Here is a 25,778-nt window from a genome sequence, read left to right on the forward strand (position 1 = left end):
TAACAGAATGGAAGTGACCACTGGAAAAATGTGGATGATATTATTCTGGCAGGCAGTTATCCCATACTCTGCAACAGACCCTGCAAGGCCTGGACATGGAAGAACACAGAATGAAGCTCAGCCTAAAGAATTATAAACAGCTCTGTTGACTCTTTCTATTGAAAGATCCTGGGAGTCCCAAACAGTTTATATTGACCTCAGCCAACACAAAGCTTTCTGCTTTGCCTCTACTGGAGAGTTTTCATCTTCACAGGCGATGTGTGTCCAGCGCTGGAGCATGCAGCACCTGTCTGAAACCAAGCTACACGGCAGGAACACACACTGATATGGGCATGTAAAATCATTCTCAGCCAGAGGTATTCAGGATACTCAGAAGCTCTTCGCACTTTCCGATTGTGTATTTCAGTAAGATACAGACCCGGCTGTGTCTTGGCTTTACCAGAAAGCTCCATAAAGTTCAACTTCAGACGAAGTGACTGCAACAAGGTACTGAACTGAGAAATACAAGAGATCATCAGTCTCCTGCAGTGTGCAGACTTCTAAATGAGAAGTAGATTTCAGGAATTTAATTTGTGATATAGGTAAAGAAAAAGAAACTACTGTGCATTGTTTCAGTGATATGTATGATTATGAAACTGTAGTAGTGCTGAAAGGTAAATAAAAACATAAAATTCTTGCCACATCTAATTTTAAGTGATGCATCTTGACTCAAAGTTGCTAACAACTCTGGAACTCAAGTGACAAAAGTGGTGTTCTCATTAGTTTCATAATGTGTCTAACGCTTCTAGCTCTTTTTTTTCCATTACAGCACAGTTTTATTGTAATACCACATTATCATAGGCATACAGTAAGCTGTTCTTATCATTTGATGTAGACATATTTAGACCCTTCATATATCAAAAGTAAACTTCTTCATGTGCGCTTGTAAAATATAGCATTTCTTCAAGTCTACGAGGAGCTGAGTGTAGATACCAACACACTCTCACTTGTTTTAAGTACTACAATACCGACTTCAAACAGAATAAGTTGGACTTGAAAGGGGAGGTGTTTAAAATGTTTCCCCTTTCACTTCTATTGATCGTGTGAGAAAGATAAGAACAAAGAAATGTTGCCTGTTGCATGTTTTGCAGGGATAGCTCAGTAGGTAAAGTGGTCGCCCCATGATCGGAAGGTCGGCGGTTCGAATCCACTTAACGGCTACCCTGAGGTACCCCTGAGCAAGGTACCGTCCCTACACACTGCTCCCCGGGCGCCTGCTTAGTGGGCTGCCCACTGCTTCACAGAGTGAATGGGTCAAATGCAGAGAAAAACAAGTAATTTCCCCATGGGGATCAATAAAGTATCCATTATTATTATTATGTTTCCTTTGACCCCTTTCACAGTTCACACCCTTCCAACCATCTTGACTTTCATTTCTTTCAGTTTTTGTTTTGTTTTTGCATTAATAAATGATTGCCACAAAAACTAAAAGTTCTCATGAGGTTTCATCTTCTAATTTCCTAAAGGTCTTGTCCTAAGCAAGCTCACTGACAATGAACACTTACTGTACAACACTGTTATTTTTCTGAGAAGAAAAGAATAGAAGAATTACTCGCTACTGTGTATCAAAATGAATACGCTAACAATCCCGAGAGTGTTTCATATTTTACTTTGCAAAGCAAAAGAACTGCACTTAGTCATTTCTTTTCGTGTGTACAACATTTACAAACGCTTGCAAAGAATGTGAAACGTTCTTTCCAATGTGCACAAAATGACCTTGTTGAAGGATTTCACATATTATTTTGCAAAATTCAAGTATCATTCAGGAATTGGGCCAATGCAACTGAGAAAAACTTTAAGTGCAATTGAGTTACAGTTATTTGTGAACAAGGCGAGTGCTCAGATAAACATTTATGTTGGCAAAGGCTTATCTGTGAAGAGCAGGATTATAGGAATGTGGGGGTGTAACAAGGAGAAGACAGCAGAATATACACGTATTGGCCACATCATTACGTATACCTGTTCAACTGCTTGTTGATATCAAATCGCCAGTCGCAGTATCAAAGTGCATTTTAACAGGCAGACACAGTCAAGATGACCTGCTGAAGAGAAACTGAACATCGGAATGTGGAAGAACAGTGATTTAAGTGACTTTAAACATAGAACACAGTTGTTGGTGCCGGATTGGCTGGTCCAAGTATTTCAGAAACCGCTAATACTGAAATACCCAGTAAGCAGCAGTTCTGTGGGCAAAAATGTTAATGTTATGGTTCAGAAAAGAATGGCCAAACTTCAAAATAGACGATTGATGATGACTCTGATGAGTCTAGATTTCAGAATTTGGCATAAATACCATGGTAGCATTAAACCATCCTTCCAGATCCAGCTGCTACTGGTGGTGTAATAGTGTGGGCGATCCTAAAAAGTTCATTCTGTTCATCTGGATGCAGCGTTTCCAGTGGGAGAAATCTTTTCGTCGCTCATCCAAGTGACTTCTTCACAGCTGACTGCATATTTCCCCAACCTTATAAACAGCACAAATGCATAATGATCGAAACAAGCACCACTTACTAACAATGGGCCTTGAGGTCAGTTTTATGATCATTATGCAAATTATCATGACCATTGATCCATGGCTATGAATACCATTCGCAGACAGTTGGGGAATGCCTTCAATCACAGCACTGAAAGATGGTGAAAGACGTACCCTTAGCCTTTTTGTTCTTTTTATGACAACAGTGTACCCATCCTCTAATGGCTTCTTCTAACCATGAACATGGTACTCGATGTCTTCACAGTCACCAGATCTAAATCCAATAGAGCACCTTTGGGATGTGGTGAAACGGGCGATTGGCATCATGAATGTTCAGCTAGCAAATCTGCAAGACCAGTGTGATGCTATCGTGTTAATATGGACCAAAATATATGAAGAACCTTTCCAGCTCTTTGCTGAATCTATCCAACAAAGAATAAAAAAGCGTATCTCAAGGCAAAAGGGAATCAAACCCAGTGGTGTAGTTAATGAAGTAGGCGAGTAGAAGAAGAGTGTAGAAGAGTGAATGAATGAGACACTTTCTTTCCCTGCTACTACTGCTGAGTCTGATCAAAGTCTGTGGTCAAGCGTACAGCAGGCCCAGGTATTCTCAGCACTGTTTTATTTCTGTAAGATACAATTACACAGTAATAAGTCATTCTAATTTGTTTCCACTGTGCTTCTTTTCTGATTATCTAAATGTTTGTGTTATGTGAAATACACCACAGATTTTTTTTTGTCCTACTCAATAAAATGGAATGAAAAAGAATTTGCTCAAACAGTGGTATTCAGTGTCAGTGTAAACATGTAGGACAAGACTGTCAGTAAGTAAGTAAGTGAGAAGATGGGGAACATACTTTTGTTGTCCACCGTCATCCTGACAGGATATCAAAATATTTTGACCACCCTGGTTTACACACTGCTAAAGGAACATGTCATTTTAGTGGCAGTGACTCGCTCATTGACACAAACACTTCATTTTGCTAAATGAATTAAGGACTTTGGATACATTACAGCTTTTTGCAAGTTATCTGCAGTGTTTTGCTGCCTGCATGAAATATTCTGGGAGATGCACCTTCAGAGCTGAGAACTTCAAAAATGTTGTGAGAATTGAATGCTGTCAAAGCAATTAAAAAAAAAACCTGCAAAACCCTGACATCAAAGAAATATTTGAAGTCATGAAAGCATATGCTATCTTTGAGGTGATTCCACACATTTTTCATGCCATTCTTCATTACACCTTCTGTATAGTGTGAAGGAGGTGGAGCACTTTCTTGCAGTCTTATAAACTCTGCTTAAAGATAAGGTCACGCACTAGTGTATCTCTGAATTCCATTTAAGTCTCTCTAAGTTATGTTAAATGTATAAATCTGAATGACATTCAGATCATCTTTGTTTAGTATTTATTCATTTACGTTAAAATTGGTCTTAATGACATTTAATTTCAAATTAAAGCTGGACCTTACTTTATCTGTGTGCTTAGATTTAAAAAACAAACATTCCTCAGAGATTTTGGCCCACATTAAAATTATTGCATCACACAGTTACTGCAGATTTTTCAGCTACGCATCCATGATGTGAATCTCCTATTCCACCACATCCTAAATGAGATCTGTGACTGTGGAGGACTTTTGAGTACAGTCACTGGATGTTGTGTACACTGTGGTCATAAAGGGATGGACATGGTCAGCAATAATACTCAAGTAGGCTTATGGCATTTAAAGAATGTTTAGTTGTTACCAAGGGGCCCAAAGTGTGCCAGGAAAATATCATAAAGATAACACAGATTTGCATCTTAACATTGTCTCTGTGAGTCTGTTGGTAGTACAGCTGTCATGTCAAGTTTATTGTAAAGCCCACCACAGCCACACGGACCAGCTGATGGATGCTGCTTCCACGTCAAGGAAGTAACCAGTTCTATACGTGCTTGTTGTGAGCTTCTACTGAACTACCGAACAGTCTTTTCATGCTTTAAACTACTATGTACATTTTTTTCCAGCTTTTTAACAGGACATTTCTAAAAACTAGAAGTAGATGTCTTTCTTTATGGTATGTTTATGATAGGATCACCAACCACTTTAATTGTTATGGTCCTGGGTCGTTGACCCAGCGTTTTGTGTTTATTCTGATTTTGTACTAGTTTAGGGTTGAACCTGAAGTTTGGTGTATATTCAGCCCTACTGGTGTCTGTCCTTGGTGCTCTGCTCATGTCCCCGTGTTGTGTTGTAAATCAGTCTGTGTGTTTCCTGCTTTACTTTGAAGGCTCGTGTTCTGGATTTTCTGTTCTATTCTGACGGTCTGTGTCTGTTGTCATTGTGTTCAGCTTGTGTCCTCCAGTCATCATGTGTATTCAGATCAGCTGTTCTTCCCTCCTGTGTGCGATTACCCGATTACCTTGTGTATGTGTGTGTGTATATATAGTGGGTGTCGTCTGCGTTCTATGGTGTTCCTGTTCCTGTCTCTGCGTCTCTCTGCCCCGCACCCCTTTTGTATGGTCTCAGGTTTGTCATTTAGTTCTCCCAGTTTAGGTTTCTTCAGTTGTTTTGTCATGCCTCACTGCCTGTTTTTGCCACTCCACCACTTGTAAATAAACATCACTCGAATCATCAGTCACTGCCGCATTTTGGGTCCTCCTTTTCCTCCAACACCACACGGCTCACCCCGCCAGCCGTGACATTAATAGGTACCAGGCTGGATCACCTTGTGCCTTCCTTAATTCTTCATAGCAGGGATTCGACAAGTTGCTGGGAACATTTCTCAGAGATGTGGGCCATACTGAAATGACAGCATTAGGGTTTCTGCAGATTTGTTGGCTGCACAACCACAATCCGAATCTCCTGTTCCAGTAACTGTAGAGGCTGCCTGTGTACAGTAAACTGTCATGTTCAAGAAACCAGTTTGAGATGATCTGAGCCCTGGCAGGAAGCAGCCATTAGATGATGGCTTCACTGTATTTAAGGATGGACTTGGTCAGCAACAATACTCAGGTAGGATGTGTTGTGTTTAAACAATGCTTGCCCAATACATGCCAAGGAAATATCTCCACACCATTGCACCAAAAGCAGCATGAACTGTTGACAGAATGCAAAATGGATCCATGTTTTCAGATTCTGACCCTGTCATCTGAAGCCGATATGCCAGGTTGAATGCGCATTCAGAGATCTTCTTTGCATACCTTGGTAGTTATTTGAGGTATTGTTACCTTTCTATCATTTCTGAAGCACTCTGGTCTTCTTTGATCTCTGACATCAACAATGCATTTTCACCCAGATGTTGCCTGATTAGATTTTTTGTAAACAATCAGCTGAACAAATCTAATAAAGTGGCAGCAAATACGGAGTGCACAGCACCAGCGACAAAATAAATAATAGTGATGTAAAGTTTGGCCATTGATTAATATAAGATTTGAAATGGCAGGAAATTTTTATTTGAAATAACTTCATATTTCTAAAATAATCTCATGCCCTTTCAGCTGTATGTCAAATTATTGTGTGGGCTTAATTATATTAATTAATTATATGCTAGTGAGCCTGGTGAATTTGTGCCTGGAAAAAAATCATAATGTTTGAGCTGTATAAGTTTTTCACTCTGATTTCATTCTGAGGGAGAAGATTGACAACATCCATCTCAGGCAGGATGAATCTCTAAGAGATATATACTCAACAGCATGACCTTATTTAAATGATATCCATGAAAAAAAAATCTTACACTGTAGTAGCCTCATCCAAGCAGAGATGGAAAAGCACCTAAATCAACCCGAACACCCTCTGCTATTTTGAGATATAAATCATCTTCCCATACTGTTCCGATAGTCTGCATCTAGACAGGGTTTAATAAGTGGATGAGACTATACAAAAGAGAGTGGGGTCAAAATGTGGGCAGTTCTGGTATAGCTGGTGCTAGATGAGAGGGAAATCGATTAACCTCTAAGTATCTGTAAAAAAAAAAAAGTTTGAGGAGACTAAACATGCCAAGAAGAAAACAGAAAGAAATCTTTTAAAGGAAAATGTCGACATTTGGGTGGGTGGGTGGATATATGCTCATGTGTTTTATTGCTGAGAGAAGCTCAATACCTCACTGGTGTCTGCATGCCAAATATGAAGCTACAGCCAGCAGCTGGTTAGCTTAACATTAAGACTGCAAGCAGCTATAAGGATTTGTCAAAAGGTAACAAAATCCACCTACAGCACTTCTAAAGCTAACCTAATTAACGTGTTATCCGGCACATATTGTGTATGATCACAATCCTTAGTTTACATTTTCAGTATAATAGAAACATGGCCCGAGAGCTCGGACACGTCTTTTGAAGAATTAGACTGTTTGTTTCTTGTTATCTTGTGATGAAATGAGAATCAATAAAAGAGCATCAGTCAAGACAAGCAGTACATAATGATGCCAGCCTCTTGTTTTGATATTCTGCTCTGTTCGTCATTTGTACCCTGTTTCGCAGTGCAAAATATCCTTATGTCATGGTCATGTCCAGTTTTGACAGAGAGGAAGCAGGAATGCAAATGCTGGGTTGCCAATTAATTACGTGATGGCTTGGCAGTCTGTGTGTATCCACCTGGCCCATTAACTTTCAGAGAGTGGATATTTTTTAGCCCCCCCTCCCCTATTTCCACAATAAAAAACAGTTAGAACATATACTTCTCAATTAACTCTGCTGTCAATTCTTTAAATTGATTTCTCTCATTAAATTAGAAAAAATAAAGAAATAAAGAAATAAATGATCCCTGCACTAGCCAGTCAGTATATAACCCTTTTACCAATCTCATGTGGTGATGCTGCGTGCTGAAATTACTGAGTCGCTCACTTCTCTCCTAATTTTTGTCAGAACTCAGACAACGTTTATATGCGTGTCGCTTCAGCTTAATTCAATTCATCACAAGAGGGGAAGACAGAACTATCTTATTTGCTGCTTTGTGCTAGATAGTTACATTTGACTCGTGGTTAATACACAATGGAACAAAGAGTGACATGATTTATGTCAAGTGGAAAAAATAGTCCGTTTGACGGGCCTAAATTTAGCTGTTGCATGGTTTTGTGGTGCCCATCACTCTCGCGAGCGTCTCCTTTTTAGTGAAAGAAAAAGAAAAAACCCAACCCGACTGAAGAGACAACTCTCTCAAGGTTATATGAGCTGTCACGTTACAGGCCACAACCTGAGGAGCCACAGTCCACTTGTGAAATGTCAGATCAGTATGATGTGACATTTACCCTTGTTACAAATAAAAAGACAACTTAAATAGCGGTGATGCTGTAAGGAGCTGATCTGTGCATATAATAGCTAGCCCTAGTTTAACATCCCATGCTTTCTACATGAGTAAAAAGAAGTGTTTTACAAGCATTAACAATTTTTAACATATTTTTGGATCAAAAACTCAATCTACAAGCTGGAGTTACTCTATCCCACAGACTACATAAGAAGAAAAATACAGACTTTTAACCCATCTCCTATTTGCAAGCCTTCTGTTAAGCCAAACAAACAAACAAACAAAAAAAGCCCAACTTGTCCTTTGTGGTGTATGACCAAAATTCAAGCCTTTACTTTTAGGTTCATACAAATTTGTCTTCTTTTTCATTATTTTACATCTTTGTGTTCTCTGCAAAGCCTAGGTAAAGCTCTGCGAAAGCACCTGTCATGTTTATTGCTGCGAAAGAAGGAAACAAAGGGATTACAGTATATCTGGGTGTGTAACTGGGTCTGACAGCACTTCATTGCAGTATGTCATTGCATTGTGGCAAACACTCAGGTACTTGTCACCACTGGGGTAGAAATGCATGATGCAATGTTTGCTCATCCACTTTGTACAGTGTAAGCAAGGAGATATGTGACTGAGGCCGACATCAGACAGATTGGCACCTTGAGGAATTTGTTAAAAACAAAACAAACAAAAAAGTCATCACCGCTTTGAAGTAGTACTTCTTTTAAACTCCAGTTATAAAAATGAGACTTTGGAAAGGAGAGTGAAAATTGGCTTCCCTCAGGTAAAGCTCCCCTTACACTTAGAGGTGTATAAACAAGCATAAACATGCTCGAGATGTGATGTTTTTAACCTACGTGGTTGCAGTTTGGCAATTAACATCACTGACAACATGACTATTTGCTATTATCAATTCCTGTTTAATATAATACTACTAGTAGTAATACTAATACTACTGAAACTGCTTTTCGTACTACTACTAATAAAAATAATACGTTTTGCTGTTTGCCCAGTAAATGCTGCAGAGGATTATAAGGATTATCCATGATGGGTAACAGTTTGCACAGTGACTTCCTCCTTCCAAAGCATCCAGTTTGCAGCCAATCACGACGCCAGCCTTCCTAATCACTTTCTTCAGTTTGTTTGTATCACTAATTCACCAATTCATACAGCAGAGGCTCAGCAAAGTACACTGCTATCACCAAAACTGAATGCTAAAAAATCATAAATATTTTGGTACACCCATTGAAGGATCTCAGTTTCCTCAGGATACACAGCGTGCTCATTGATGCTGATGAAGATACCCAAGTACCTTTAGTCCTCCATCGCATGGACATCTTGTCTCAGGAGAGACATGGGTTGCGTAGCTTTATTCACATTTAAAAGCAAATGATTGCTCTCAGACTGCCCCACAAATTCATCCACTACTGCTCTATACTCCCGGTGCTCATTGTTAATACATCCAACCCCTGCAGAAATGTCAGAGTGTTTCTGTAGGTGGCACGCCGTGGAGTTGCACTGAAAGCCTGAGGTGTGCAAGGTGAACAGGAATGGAGACAGCACAGTCCCCCGTGCAGCTCCCCAATCACCAAATCAAACTGTGCAATTCCTACATTTATTAAGACCTATTTTTCCTCCAGTCTTTTTTAGAATGGTATTTTCTTTCCAAATGTAAATCAGTCTAAAATTATGAGTATCCTTTCTGTATGTTTGGATTTTACCGAGTTATTGAGAAGAAATGCACTACAGTAACCCTTTCCTTGAACAATCTAGCAAACAGTGTCTTGTAGCCACCACTGCTGTTCCAGCTGCAAAATGTGTTGGTGAAAGGGTCAAACTGCAATATTTAATTGTAAAATTCAATTAAAATGTGTACAACTAAAGTCTGGGATTTAAAATTGAGGTTATACGAACCTCTATGTATGTGTGCTTCTAGCAGCTTCCAGATGCAGTATGGTTGCTTCTTATATCATTGTGTTTTTGTCTCGGACCTCGTGCTTGAGGTGACATTAATGAGGAAATACTAGAATAATAGAGGTCTTCAATGCAGATGTCCAGAGAGATGTGTATTTTGCGCAGTGTTCAAGTTACTTTAAATTTTAGCCACACGCAGTGAATATTAATTAGCACCGAAACAATCAGCATCTTATTTCAGACGGATGTTTAGCCAGCATCCCCCAAGGCTGAAAATGCTATGAATCTTTTCTTTTAGTATTTATTGTCTCACATAAAAGAGTACAACAAGTAGAACATAAACACACACTTCAACCCCTAATTGTTTCTGTTATGCTTGCGCATGAGTATTTATCAGTGCCCAGAGCCAGACAATATGACTGGCAGCGTTATCCAAGCACAGACTTCTTGTTCATAAATTTTATGATTAATACAGATTGTGTTGTAATCTAGGGAAGCATCCTGGCATGAAGGTTGAGGATTATACATTTTTCATCTCAGAAACTAATTGAAAAGACCCATGATGTTGCTCTTATCACTCATATCCCCAGCTGAGCAATGGCCAGGGTGAGATATGACTGACAGAAAAAAGGGAGACTTAATGAACAGCATGTGACTGTTGAATAGGCAGGTGCTGGATTGTAGACTTGGATGTATTTTAATAAGGATATCTTATATTAGTCGGTATTCAGCCATTCAGGCTAAGTATTAATACCTGCAGTCTGCTGTAAGCACCTTTGTAATGGATGAATGAGCAGCCACAGTAACTCTTTTGATATAAGACATTCAGAATGATATTATTCCAATTTCGTTCATGTGACATTGAAGTAATACAGCGCTGAAACATTTGGCAAGTCAATTATACTTATTTTGACGTTTATTTATACCTCATATTGAATACTGAGATCATGTTAAATCATTATGAGAGAACCCAGGTCTCTGCAGCAGTTAGCAGATAAGGCTTGTCTCCATGCTTCACACATGCTCCACACGTGGTTTGCTGCTATACTTCAGATTCTGAAGTACACCAGTTTCTTTGACCCAAGTGTGAATAACACCCTGGACATCCCGAGCTATTTTTGTACTTGACAACTTAAGGAAGATCTATATCATTTCCATGTTTGGACAGTAAACAGAAGCCAAGAGTGCAGTAGCCTAGCTAAACATAAAGACTGGAAACAGAAGGGAAACAGCTGGCTTGGCTCTGCTTGAGGGCATTTTCCCCCTAGTCTGCGAAACTGAGCTGCTGTCCAACTCCTAACAGTAGCTTCATATTTGCTGTACAGACACAGTAGGGTGGATCTTGTCATCAAACTCTTGATTAAAAAGAGTGTCTATTTCCTAAATGGTCAAAATCATCCTTCAAAATGACGTTTTTACCTTTTTTGTTAGAGTGATTTTTTTAGTAGTCATTTTAGTAAATGTCAAAGTATTTCTCACAAAAAATAAGTTGCAGTTCATCTGAGCACAGTGAACAAATTCTTGTGAGAGCTTAAGAGCTTTTGTAGGGTATCTGGGGTGTATTAATATAAGAATGAGTCATTTGTTGCTAACATTTTTCACAAAATTTCTTCTCTCATTTAACCTAACACATGTAGTTTAGTTACACATAAAGTGTCTTTTACATAGCAGTATTAAAAGGAAGGTTCTCTAGCTTCTATGGTTGTCTTTAGGTAAATGGCATATCAATCAACCACATTTCTGGAGGGAATAATATGGTCATGCTTCATCACTGCTTCTCACAGTGACCTGTTATCTCACCCAAAGGAAATATAAAATCAAACACATCCACTCCTTAACACTCACTGATGGCCTGTGAGCTACTGTGATGGGTTTTATTAACTTCCACTCTAGAGAAAACAACATATTTAATTCAATTCCATTTTCTAACTTAGTCTAGATTACACTAGGTTAGCTCATGTTCTCCTCATCCAGGGACCTTAAGGGAACAATATCAGGAACAAAGCTTTCATCATATTTTCAACCAGAAGACAAGAAAGGAGTACTGTGGCTAAAAGTAGCAAAATAATCTAAGTTAAGTTGCGTTTAAGCATGTTAAAACTGTACCTTTATAGATGCCAGCATGTTGGTTGCCCATCGGTTTGATCCAGAAACAGCTATTAGATTGACTGCCATGAAATTAAACAGGCATTTAAGGCTCCAACATGATTAATCCTTAAAACTATGTTGAGCTGCTGAGCTTTCTTAAGTACTCCACCAGGCAAAAGGTTTAACATACCCAGAACAGACGCCAGCGTTCGCATAAATGGCCACAAAATCGGCGTGAGGTTTGAGTAAAATACTGCATCTGCTGTATATAGAGTAAAGCACTGAATGACTGCATATGTGAATGAAGCTTACAGAGTGAGGGTGCTTTAAGGTGCCAGTAAACCCAGGAAAGAGATACACGAGTCCATCACCAGTTCAGTACTGGTGTATTTAAAAATGTATTTTTCAGTGTGAGAATGCAGATAGAAGCTGGTGAACATGGTCAGCATTATGACTAATAAACATTTGCATATTATTATTGTCTCTGTGAGTCTTGTCTCTGCACAGCTGTCATGTCAAATTCTATAGCAAAGCCCACCACAACACAAAGAGCAGCTGATGGCTGCTGCTTCCATGTCAGCAAAGTACAAAACTGTATATGTGCTTATGCTGAACACGAGTGTTTTCGTGTTATTAAACTATATAATTACAGTGCACAGTTTCCCTGCCTTTTAGCAATTAGAAACCAAGTATCTGTCTTCATGATATGTTTATGATATGAACTATATGTAAACACTGATTATACACTCATTAACCACTTTACTAAATGCCAGGTTGAACCTCATTTTGCCACCTTTGTTAGCTGCTTCTACACACATTTCTCAAAGATTTTGGTCATACCGACACGACAGCATCACAGTTGCTTCAGATTTGTCGAGTCACCTGTTCCAGTGACTGTGGAGGCCGTTTGAGTGCAGGTCAGGTCGGACCAGCCACAATAATCAGGCCAGCTGTGGCATTTAAATGATGCCCAGTTGCTACTAATGAGTCCAATATGTGCCAAGAAAATATCCCCCACACCATTACACCATCACCGCCAGCAATGTGAATTGATGCCATGCCCTTAAGTTTTACACCAAAATTCTGAACATACTGTCCAAATATCACAGCAGAAATCGAGATTCATTACACCAGGCAAAGTGTTTCCTATCTGCTGTTGTCCAATTTTGATTAATCTGTGCAGCTTTTAGCCTCAGTTTCCTGTTCTTAGCTGACAGCATGACATCCAGTGTGGTCAGCCTACCTGCTTCAAGGTTCGATGTGATGTTCAGAGATGCTCTTCTGAATACATGGGTTCAGGGAAAACCGCAGCAGATCATCAGTTTCTGAAATATTCAGAAACACTGGCATCAACAATCATGTCACATTCAAATCACCTTCCTTCTTCATTCTGATGCTCAGTTTGAACTTCAGCAGGTCACCTTGGTCATGTCAGGATTGAGCTGTTGCTTTGTGATTGGCTGATTAGATATTTGTATTAAAGAACAGTTGAACAGGTGCAGCTAATTAAGTAGCCCACGAGCGTATAGTCGCCGGAAATTAGATCTGCTAAAGCAGCATAGTGAAATAGTGTATCTCTGATAAAGCAGGCTGCTTTATCAAGCCAAAAAATGTAAAAGGTGTTATTCAATGGGATTGTTATACAGCACAAACCATCGTGTCACAGGAAGTAAGACAGTGTAGAAAAAGTTAGCTCATGTCCACATCATCCACTACTTTGTCTCGCCTTGAAAGCTTGTCACGAGACATCGAAGTAGGAGACATTAAACCAAAGGTCAGGGTGAAGATGAGTAAGACGCTATCTGTAGACAATCAGAGGATGAGAGTGCGGCAGAAAAGGTGGTGAGGCTCACCATTTCAGTGCAAAGCATCCCCTTTATGTCTGCTCAAGACTTTTAGTTTTATTTTCTGCTTTGGGAAAGAGGTTATTGTTTTGAGACTAAGAGCATGCACAGTATTATATCAAGCAATAAACCATCAATTTTCAAAGTTTTTTTTTTAAAGCAGAGTTTCTTTTTGGAATATAGAATATATAAAACAGGGAAGCTTTGATGTCTGAAGTTAGAACTTCAAAAAAAATACCCTCTTTCAAATGGGAGGAAAGACTTTAAAAATGTGTTCCTTTTTTCATTCTTTGAAACAAATGCATCAGAGTTATTTATATTGTTTTTAGACTGTGCAACTTTCAGATTTGTACTGTATATTTGTACATTTCTCACCAACATTCAGAAAGTACAATATCTGCCAGATAAAGCAGCACATTAAACAAGTATTTGTCACTAGGTCCTTCTTCTTAGTTGGCTCATGTATTCATTGTGATGTCTTGAAACATCGGCTAGTGAGACAACATGTTAGAGCAATTTTAAAGTGATTAATTAGTGTTCACAGAGTCAAACACTTGAGCATTATGCATGATATTATTCTGATATACCTCACATATGTTTATTCTGCAGACATGACAAACATTACGAGGCCAACATACTAGGACACTGCATGTTGCTAATGAAACATTTTGATAATTAGGGTCACTTTGTAAACACAAGCCATCATTCTACACTGCCTGTGATTGGAATAATTAAGTGTGTAAAACAGTAGATGACACCAACTACACTGCCTTCTTGCAAAGTATTTAAAATCAAACATGGCCTCTTTTTTCTTTCTGTTGTTTTTAAAACAACAACAACAATGATTTCCTGTTTGCTGAGGCGCTGTTACAGTTTTATAACCCTGTTGTAAGTTGTCATGATCCAGGTGTTTTTCAAAGAGGCCTCACAGAACTCACGCAGTCTCCACAGTCAGTATTTGCTTATACATACACATTAAAATGAGGCCATTCACCCGTGGAGGCTACTCATCGCGTACAGCGTGCAACACAACTATCTGCCCTCTGTTCTTCAGTCAAGGGGACTGACTCATTTCACTGCCCTTACATCGGTGTGGTCACTGGTGTGGATCCTCTTTGCTTGCAGTATGTGCCACCCGCCTCTGCGCAATGCACCACAGGCCTAATGACACACGAGACTGCCGGGCTCTGCCTATGGAGTGACAACTATAGCGCTATGGCTACCTGTTTGGAGATTTACTGCAAACAGAGCAAAGCGGTGTGGCTGCAGCTCTTCCGCGCCTCAGCGTCCTGTGGTTATTTGGCTGCCTATTTTTAAGTGTGTGGATTTGAGCTGCTACAGTGGTGAGGGTTGGGGTCTTTTATTTAAATGACCTCATTCTCATGAACCATGCTTCACTCTGTTCATTGAATGCGGATAGTACGCAGTTTGTTAACAATGACCCAGACATGATTTTAATCGAAGACAATGCTCCTTCAGATCAGTTACTGTGCTATTATCTATCATCTCAGAAACTTTTATTTTGAAAAGCAATTCTGATAAAGGCCATGTTCTTGCCTTGGTGGGATCAGAATACAACACTTTGTGATCTGAAAATAAATACTTTGGGAAGCAAAGGGATTTCATTTAGATCGAAAAGAAGACTAGAGTCTTACATAAAACAAATATTTTATTTTATTTAAGAATTAATGCTTAACTGGAGCCCATCATCCTCATCCACAAGACCCAAGAGACGTGGCAACTTTAGAGGAAATAAAATGGGCTAATGGCTTCATGGATGGCTTCATAGATAAAATTCACTCCTTTCACCTTTTTGTGGTTATTTCTCCAACTTTTCTTTCTGAAAAAAAAAATCAGTAAACTCAGCTGAGGTGCAAAACACTGGCTTATATTCCCATAGTCAGAACTGCTACCACTTAAACCCGTCTTATTGACTTGTTGTTTAAGCTATAGTGGGACATGCAGGCTGTAACAGAAATCTGATTAGTAGAGTAAATAACTCGTCACAGACGCATTAGAAGTCCAGCGGTATGGCTTCATGTAAACTAATTTGCACGCACAATCAAAATCAATGAGATATCTCAGCGTGACTGGCGTACAAACATCAATTAACTAACCAGCTAGAGCATAAACATTTAAACCAACATCTGATCAGTGTGTTCAAAGCTTGTGCTTGTTCAGTTTACATCCAAATTGGTCGAGCATTGGTAAAAGGACTGTGAAATACAGGAAATTGTAACAGCGCCGTGAGACTGTTTCGGTTTTTTAAAAATTAAAAATAAACAAATGTTGCCTGCAGCAGGGTGGCTACTTGTACAGGGGGTACTCCCCCTCGCAACCCTGAACTGGATAAGGGGAAGAGAATGGATGGACACACCTTTTGATATATATTTACCAACTAAATATATTCTTATTATTATACATAATAAAAATAAATTATCCTTGTGTAGGGTTATAAAGGGCTATAACTGTGAGTGCACATCAGCACATAATCAACCACAGACTGGCTTTTGGTTAATTGTAGCTGTCCCACGTAGATAGAAAGGAAACAAAATTGGACAGATTTGAAAAAATGAAGTTCCACCCGACCCTGTGAAACTTCCCCAGTGGAGAGAGAGAGAGAGAGAGACCCAATTAAGCCTGGCTAAAGCACTACTTTTCACACCTGATGAAATCCTGTCTGTTTTTGTAAAGACTCTCATACCACACTTCCCATTCATTTATTAAATAAGGGAACTTTTTAAACACAGGGGAGGAAAAGTAATCTAATCTGCTAAGACTGTTACTTGATGAGCTGTGTCTTCAAAACCGAGCCGATTTAAAACGTGGGGAGTAGCAGCAGCTTTACAGCATAAATGACTGAAATGGGCTTGAGTATTGATATGTATTTGGCAGTTTATTTATGAAGGACACTTCAGCTAAGTATAGTTGAGAAAAACAAGTAAATAGATGCAACAGTTGTCTTGTGCTATGAATGTAAAATTGTGGTAAAAAAAAAAAAAGCAAACAGACCAAGAATACCTGAAAAATAATCACATATTGCATTTAGTATCTACTTGTACAGCATACTAAATAGTCATAATCAGGTGCATTTAAAAAAAAGTTTCTTTACTATTAAAGCTCAATTGTAACTCCATTAAAAAACATCAATAAAGCCAAACCTGTAATTCTGTCTCCCTTTGGCCCTGCTCAGCATAACAAAGACAGCCCAAGACTGTAGCGTAGTATTATAATAACAATGCAAATTTACATAGAAATTAGGACACTATAAAGCCCCCTTAACAGTTTACAGGCCACTAGCTATCTAATTAAACCATCTTTCTTTTTTTTCTTGTTTATAGGGCTTGTGCTGCAAATAACATGTAATTTTTCCTAAGAAGAGGATGCAGCTATTGCCAAGTGTAGACATGTTCATCAAGCCTTTATGGACCCTGAGTGGAAGCCTTGTCTTTAATCAAAGACATTAGGCTTTGCAAGGAGCTTTCTGTGAGTTCACTTAAAGCGCTAATATGATCAAACAGTTATTTCTTCAACAGCAGTCGGTGAAATCCAAATTGCCAGCGGAGCAGATAACGTAATCGATGGGATCTCCCTTCTTAAATCCACCTGAAATCCTTTTGTAGCTATATAAACAAGAAATAAAAACAAAGATATGTTCTTTCAACTGAAAAAAGTGTCCTTTTTTTTTAAACTAATGGTCTGCTGTTTTAAGCTGAGTCAAGGGTTGGACTCTGGAGAATTTCTTCTTCTGCAGAGAGAGGTTACAAGATAATAACCTTTGCCTTTCTTCAAATCATTTGCAATTTAAGAAGTGTTTGGATGTTTCTAAGCCATATTATTGTCTCTTTGATTTCAGTAATTGAAAAATGAAATTATTTTGATGTGTGAAAGCATAGTCTTAGAATCTAATTTGTGTATCCAATAGGATTACAGATGATTGCTGCATGCTCTGTCAAGGTTAAAGCATTTTATTGGATTTTCGGAGGTCTGATTCTTGCTCTTTAGTTGGTCTTTAGTGTGTATTTTGCACTGTAGTGACTAGAACTGTAGCACAGGGCTGGGGAAAATACTGACTTGATTGGCTTTGGATAGAGCATATAATGAACTTTAAGTTTACCTTTGGGTGCTATAGGATAGTAGCACAGACTTGAACCTATGTTTGCTGTAGTTTCTCCAAATGTCGATGCCGCCACGCTATAATTGAGCATATGCATGAAATCACTGATCTGGATTACTGGAGATACAAGCTTAGTTTGGGGGATTTTTGTTACTAACTAATATGTGAATGTGTCCTAATCCTCATGCTATTTAGAGGAAATGAAGTAATGTCCTCCAACTGACTGCCTGAGCCTGGTAAAACGTTAATCTATTTATACAATTAAGTACAGCGTAGTCTGTTTTGTAAACATTTAAATTTCCTTGGTTTTGCTGTAATGACCAAATTTCATGTGGTTTCTGATGGCTAAAAATGCACCTATACATCTGTGTTAATGTGATGTAATCACTTGCATTGTATAATCAGTTTGACTTTGATTTAGATGTGGAAAATTAGAGGCATGATATTCTTCATTAACAGCAGGTAGCCACAAGCCGTTTGGCTCCCGGCAGAAATAGACAGTTTGATGCTAATGAGCCTCAATCTGCATTACTCTGTTCAGTCTACTGTATGTGGGTATTTTCAGCCAAGTGCTCTAGCTGTGCTAATAATTCCAGTAAAGCGCAACTAGCAATACATCATGAAACCAAAGAGCTTTGCTCTGTTTTTCCCCTGTTATTCACATATATTATTTGTAGTTGTTTGAAAACAACGCTCTCTACGGCTAGCATCTGTGTTGTAATTGTTGCACAAAAGCAATCCCCATTGAGTTGCTTCTTTTTGTGATTATGAGCCTGTCTACTACCAATAATCATGATAAAATGATTGTAGGATAATGTTCTATGCCAGGGATAAATAAACAGTTTAAATGTCTTCAATCCAATTTACAAGGAAATGACTTTCAACAGCTTGTAGGATATAACATTTATTAGGGCCCTTAGGCAGTTTTTCAGCCAGGGGTGCTTTTTACCGGAGGGGATCCTTCTGCAGTAACCAGGGGGTGCATAGAAAGGTTTATTAGCTCAGATTTTTTTTTAAATAAAGAAAAAAAGATGACATATTGTTTTGAAAAGATCCAGATGCAGTCAGCTGTAACACCATGGCTTCAGTTTTGTGGAAACAAGTGAGCAGGTTTAAAAGAACTTGAAACTGTTAGGACGTTAGTAATATGGAAAATTTCAACTAAATCTTGTTCTGCTGAATTAAATTAAAGCAACAGATGCTGCAAGTCTCCTTGGAAAATGTACGCGAGCTTGGAGAAATCGACCTAAATGATATGAAAACGTAATGTACAGATTCATAATTTACTGTCTAAACGATATTTGGGACAAGAGTAAGGAAGGTAGCAAAAGTAAGGTATGTGTAATATGTCGTATTAAATAGACAATATCTGGCAAAACAAATAGAGAATAAAGCAATAAGAGATCATTTCAAGCTCCAAAAAGGTTGAAGTAGCCAAACAAGTGCAGTGTGCAAGCCCCTGCAGTCTTTCAGAGTTCAGACTTATATAAATGAGACGAATGAAACAATATTTCTCTTCTACACATATATAGAGACAAGAGAGGCAAACTCGGGCCTACCCAGCCAACTTGACATACACTATATCCTGACAAATTTATTACCATTAAGCCTCTGCAAGGTACCACGTGACTCATGATTTATTACAATCACCTGCTGTATGTCTGTGGATGCAAAATTGCCTTTATCAGGCAGTGCATGCACCGGCTGATAACATGTGTAGCATGTGTGTAACAGTTTACCAGTTTTCTATATGGGAGAATGATGGCGGTCGTTACTGCATGCAGTTCATATTCAGCTACGGAGGTTTGAATGAAAGATGAATTCAGGCGCCTCGAAGAAACAAATGTATGGAATAGGGTGGTGGTGTTTTTGTTTACTGTAAAAAAGCAAAAAAAGCACAAATTACATTCAAAGGATTCATTATTAATGGAAGTAATTGCATCACAGTTCAATCTGGTCTTGCCTTTGACATTTACCTGTAGCAAGGATGACTTACAGGTGGTTACGTGTATATTAGCGTGACAAAAAACCAGACAGGAAACCAATTGAGCGCACATGTTTCATCCCTCAAAGGCATAAAGAATTGATGACCTGATATATTTGGAGTATCATTTCCTGTAATAATTTGCTATGGGGGGATAAAAAAAAAGAAAGAAATTAAAATTTGCACTAATCCTGTCCTCGGTTATAAATGCTGTTGTGCTAAAATAAGTTTAAAGACATGCAAATGTGAATTTTGGGTGAATAATAGGTCAGAAGAGAGTCTTGCAAACATGCATTTCCTCGAGCATGATTACAGTCCATTACTCTTCCCGTGTTCTAGCCCGCTGCGTTACGCATCATACAACTGTAGAGTCCCCTACAGTATGTGCTAACGGTGTGAGGAAAACACATACGTGTGAATGCTCACATACACGTATATGGCCTGAGCATAAGAAAACCTACATTTCATTTCAATAAACCATGTTCTGGCTCAGCCATTCAGGGTCACTTACAAGGGTCTGATTCAATTATTCCTCCTTTCACAACAGGAGGAAAACATTTTCATGGTGAATGGTTTTGCCTAAATAGATTACCATCTCAAATAATTCAATTTCCGTTAATTTGATTGATTTCATACCAGGGGGAAAAAGAAATCTTAATTTAAAACCATTGCATTTCTAATCAAACATTAACTGAAAAAGAGGCCTGGGTGAAAATCTTTTATTACCAGTTTCTCCACTAATTTAAATAGAAAATGCTGATGGCGGCCCAATTAAATGGCTCCACCACTATTCGGCCCACATCCAAGATCTCAAAAATAAACTGCTTAACAGTTTGTGCATGACCGTTTGTCTTGTAACACACACAACACACACTCATACACACACACACACACACACACACACACACACACACACTCATATACCAACGTACACACATAGCAGGGAGAATCTATGGTTAGCCATTACTACAGAGGATCCAGATCAAGCAGTTCAGTCATCTGATCCATTCCCATTTATTATTCATCCTGCTCGGGGAGACAGAAACGCTGGGCTTCTCTTCCTAGAGAGACCCTGGAACCCCATCTATTCTCGTGAGCAAAGGAAATGCCATGCAGTAGTCGAGTGAATCACAGAGACAGGAAAAGAGACAGAAAGGGAGAGAAAACAAAAGTTGGAGGTGTGGGTTATTGTGGTGCACATGAAGTGGAAAGGACCATGAGGCATGCTGCAAATCAAATTATAACCAATGGGTGGGGCTGGGGTCTGTAAAAAATATGAAATTTTGACTCATTGAGGATGCCTCAACCAGGTGCACTTTGCAGACTGGTGCCCACCAATACTATGCTGTCAGAAAGTAAAGCAGCCTGGCCAGTGCTGTGAGGAGAAAACACCTTGTGGAGACATTGTGTGAGTGGCAGGCAGAACTGGCAAGCTGCCACAGATAATAACATCTGAAATAAATTTGATGTGTGGAATTCAATCTGTAGTGATAGGGACGGCTGCAGCATTAGAGTGAAGTTCTAAATGCTATCTACTCATCCATGGAATGAGGACTGACACGCAGTCTCAGAGAATAGATTGTGCAATTAGCAGCCTTTGTGCTGTTTTGACACAATGAAAAAGGGAAATGAGATTCAACGTCGTCATGCACAGTTCTCTGTAGCGCTGTGATTCCCACAAGATCGTCCACATGTACCATGTTTCAGGTGAGAATAACTTGAGGGACTTGAAACATTAGGAGGTATGATATAAAAAAAGAAAAAAAGTATAGAGCAGGAGAACAACAGAGGGTTCAGGTGGTCACACTTATTAATAATCTGCAATATTACATTTCCATTCAAATTTTTTAAATGATCACCTCTGATGTGATTTCTGACATGTTTTCTCCTCATTTCGAGGAGCACGCCACCACTGCCACAACCAAAGGATGCAATACACAAGTTAAAGAAAAGGGGGCGCTCTTTGAGTAGGCATTAAGCAAAACCTCTGAGAACAGCGTTTCACCAAACTTTACTAATTATTCCTTTAATTAAACAGGCTGTTGCGGTCCTTTTAACACACGTGTTATTGAACACACACACAAACACAGACGAACTGTTAAAACCTGTGGATACATTATAACCCATGTATACGTGTTGCTCCTTTAGGTTATTGATGCGCATCGTAAATATAAGAATACACAATTCAATTACCAAATATTACTCTCATTGGACTAACTGCTGCGTAAAAATAAGAAACTAAACGCTTCTTCTACCTCAGAGTTATTTGTGCGTCAGCTATAAAGCCAAAGCGCAGCGAGCTGGGGACAGGCTGGTTTCACTCACATGAACTAAAAAGCTATAACCATAAAATAAAATTACTATAATATTCCTATAAAGTGTCTGTGGTTCTCGGTGGTGAAATCACCACACCTCCCTGCATGTTTTTTACACTTCCCGTGGAATTACTGTAATATTCTTTCAATATTCCTGCTGGGCTTTCGGGTGATTCCCTGTTTGTTTTACATTTCTGTAAAGTCTCCAGGTATTACTGTAATATTCCTATAGTGTTTTATAGGCCTGCATGTCATTGCAACACAACGCAGTCCAATATCATAGCGGGCTCCCTGCTTGAGCCCTCCCTCCGCCTCTCATGTGTCTACATTTTCATCCCATGGCCGTCTCTAGGTGATTTAGCGCCACCAGTCTCAAGCAGGTGTCCAACATGGCGATCACGGGAAGCGGATCTCTCGCAATTTCTTTCTTTGTTTTCGTGATTTCAGCAGCGTTTCTTCCGAAAGGTACGTGTTTTCGTAGGTGTATGTATGTTTTTATTTTGGTGGGGCTTCTCGTGTGTGTCCGTACCTAATGCAGAAATAGCCCTTCCACAGCAAAAGCCCGAGGAGTACCGGGAGAAGTTGTGGTGCGTTTGCGCTCTAGATGCGCACAAGCTTCCCCTCCAAATCTCAGCATCACTTTCTATTTCTCCGATAGTGCCGTCGACTCCAAATTACTCACGCCGTTTCTCGAGACTGTTGGGCTGCTTATCGTGTGGGCTTATTTTAGCGCTGATTAAAAGGGGTGCTGTCCTGAGTTTTTCACTGCAGCACAGCTACAGATAGGACTGCTAGAAAAAAGTATTCTCAGCGCTGCACAGTTAGGACAGGCGGAGATAAAGTATCGCCAGAGATAATCGAGTGAAGTGGTCGTACAGTATTTTGACCCAGGGCAAGTACAAGGCAATTGCTCACTGAAACGTGGTCGACTCTTGTGCCTTGAGAGAGAGGATAGAGAGAGCACGGCTGGAGTGCGCTCGTATCGAGTGCGCTCGTATCCTTTGCTTATACCGCATAACCCTCCACAGTCCCAACTCATCTCTGTGTCTACAAATCTCCCAAGTCTGGGCTTCAGGTGCGCTTTGGAGGAAAAACACGCATTGCAGCTCTAGTCTCGCACATTGTCCTCTGGCCGCACAACTGCAGCCGCTGCTGACCGTGTGTGTTCCCGGTCCGCAGTCTTCACTTTTCCCCTCAGTGAGTGACGCTGGGAAATGTAAATCTGTTATGTCTTTGTTACTCTTGTTTTTTCACAGCGTAACTGCACGAACCAGGGCTAACTAAATGTGCGTGGCTATTGCAGTGCTCAGTCCCATCATTTCCCCGTTATTCCACCGCGTTTGCATCAGAGTTGCATGCGTCAGTGTTTTTTTTCCCCTGGAAAACGTATCCGCTGACAATGTGACGCATGTGAAGCGGTTAAAATGTCAGCTTGGAGCCACTTTAAATCCCTCCCAGAGGTAGGATGGACATGTTGTGCTGTGCATGTTGTTAAAATGGCAAGCAACAGTTGCAGTACCAGGTTTACACTTGAAGATTACTTGAGCGACCCCCCCCCCCCCCCTTTTTTTTTAGCAGTTTATTTTATTTTATTTATTTTTTTAGAAATTGCAGGCACATTGTACAACAGTGGCATCTGCAGCACACATCAACAGGTCTGCAGAAACTAATCACTGCATGCCTGTGCTTGCCCGAGTGGTAAATAGTGTTCCCAAAATGAGGCTACTAGTCAAAGGAAGTTTTAGACATTGCGTTTTTTTCCAGTTCACTGCTTGTGAGACTTTCATTTCACAGTTGTTGAATTTATTATAGTCTGTGTTGAATAGCGGTTAAATGACATTTACAGCATTGTCTGGCGTCTCCTTGTCACATTAATTTAATTAACCTCTCAGTTGAATAAAATAAAGCATCGTGAATGTGAAACAACCCCAAGCTCGGCACGCTGAGAGCTGCAGCGTTACAGGAAACTCGTGTGACCTCTTCTTTCAGGTAATAATCCCCAAGCGAGAAAGGGTTGGATGTGACCCTAGTTTATTCAGCTCTCTGGCTGTCCATGTGTGAGTGCTGGGCGCAAAAGAAAAAAGGCCCAAACTCTGTGTGTGCAGTGGGGAAACTTTTTACAGCTTTCAAATTTTTCTTTGTAAACGATCCAGAATGTGTGGATTTGAACTAGTGAGACGAGAATAGTTTCACTAACTTGATGTTTCCTAGCACAAAATGTGCATAGTGATAGGTGAAAAGGGAAGCACTGATAATGCTAAAGAGCTTCTCAGCATCCTGTTATGAAATGCCCAGACTTTGCATTTCACCAAAGTATCTGTTTAGCAGTATTTCTCTGCCTGCGTCTCCTGGGGCTCGGCCTGTTGTAGCAGATCAGATGGTTGAATTTCAGAAGGTCGCATAATCCCACTTATTGCCAGTTTAAAGTCATTCGTCAGGACTGAGTGATGGTGAAGTGGATCAATACGAGCTGTCATGAAGCCTCAACGCGCTGCTGAAGGAAAGGGTCTGGGAGAAACAAAAGGAAACATACAGTTGTTACGGTACTCTCGGTTGCCAGTTGGCATGTGACCCAGTGAGTGATTGAAGACGTTTGTCTGTGGCTCCTTGTGGTGGGGTTTGGCTTTGAAACAGATCCTACTGAAATCTGCTAACGGTGTGCTGCTTTTCCCTCAATTTCTGTTTGTCTCTTCGGATTCTGGAGGGTGGCAGTGTTTTAGTTCTTCAGTCATCATACGAATGTTGAGCTCCCCACTTTTTTCCGCTAGTGTGTGCCAGTGGTGCAAGCTGGGGCCTCGAAGAAGTACATTCATATTTGACTTTGCATATTTTTGTTGAGCCCTACAGGATCAAATATCAAAAAATGAATAAAAATATCCTCTTTTAACTTGTTTCCTGCACAGTGTAATGTTTCCCTGCATTTTACTAATTTTGAACATTTTACCATTGCAGTTAGACAACAGTAAAATGTTATTCATATATGCATTTACTTTTTTTGAATATATATGTAGTATATAAATCCAGCTCATTATTTCCTTTTAGGGTTTTGTATTTAGCAAATAATTCTGTGAAGTAACTACAAATACCAAATAACTGGCTTAATAAAAAGCTAAAATTTGTACTTAGGTACTACCTGACTGACTGCCAGAGTATCTAGATCAATAGTCCACGAGTCTTCCAAAGCCCAAGGTAACCCGATCAAACTGCATTATTTGGCTGACTAAAAGTCTAAGGCTTGAAGATGTGCAGTTTAGTTTCACAAAAGACGAAGAAAAGCCTCAAATTCCCCAGTGAAGCTTGGCATTAGTTCTCAAAAATCGCCTCAAACAATTACTTTATTACCAAAGTAGATGCAGATTAATTTTGTGCGAATCCACAAATCGATTAATTGAGTAACTGTTTCAGCTCCCAGTTCATTAGTGCCATTTATGTAGCAAACTGAAGTGGCCTTCTTTTGACTATCTCTATAAAATAGCACTTACAGTACAGTACAGTGTTTCGGGATAAATGTAATACGGCACTTAATGGCTCATTGATATGTGCCCGCTTGCAAAGTATTTCATGGCCTGTACGGTGAGATCACCACAGTACATCATTTGTAACAATAATATTCTCTTCTATTTAAAGAAATTGAATTTATTGCTCATTAAATTTACATTAAACTCTGCTTAATAAGCCTCACTCTAATTGCTGGATAATGCATGGCACTACTTTATGCGGTGGCAGCTAATCTTACTGTTGGAAAGCGAGCGGCTGGCAGAAAAATGGCAGGTGATGCATGTAAGAAATGTAGCCACTTG

General features: G+C 39.5%; 1 protein-coding gene and 1 long non-coding RNA gene across 4 annotated transcripts in view; one reads left to right on the plus strand and one right to left on the minus strand.

The window, feature by feature from the left end:
* Positions 1–2,012: 2,012 nt before the first annotated feature.
* On the minus strand, positions 2,013–24,044 carry LOC309688007. The gene is made up of 4 exons (XR_014270931.1): positions 22,508–24,044; positions 19,419–19,555; positions 12,962–13,043; positions 2,013–2,081 (listed from the first exon to the last, which is right to left on the minus strand). It is a non-coding gene; the product is annotated as an uncharacterized lncRNA (long non-coding RNA).
* The window catches only part of cadm1b (cell adhesion molecule 1b), a 169,041-nt gene continuing 165,484 nt past the window's right edge, over positions 22,222–25,778 (plus strand). For 2 of the 3 annotated variants that reach the window (XM_082503403.1, XM_082503405.1), the window contains exon 1: positions 22,226–22,443. In XM_082503403.1, coding sequence (XP_082359529.1) covers positions 22,368–22,443 — 76 coding nt within the window. In that variant the 5' untranslated portion in view covers positions 22,226–22,367. Of the gene's footprint in view, positions 22,444–25,778 lie in introns of all 3 variants that reach the window. The other variant, XM_082503404.1, reaches the window with a different exon arrangement.

This window comes from Aulonocara stuartgranti (genome assembly GCF_965226115.1).
Source record: "Aulonocara stuartgranti genome assembly, chromosome: 14".
In the NCBI taxonomy this organism is placed as follows: Eukaryota; Metazoa; Chordata; class Actinopteri; order Cichliformes; family Cichlidae; genus Aulonocara; species Aulonocara stuartgranti.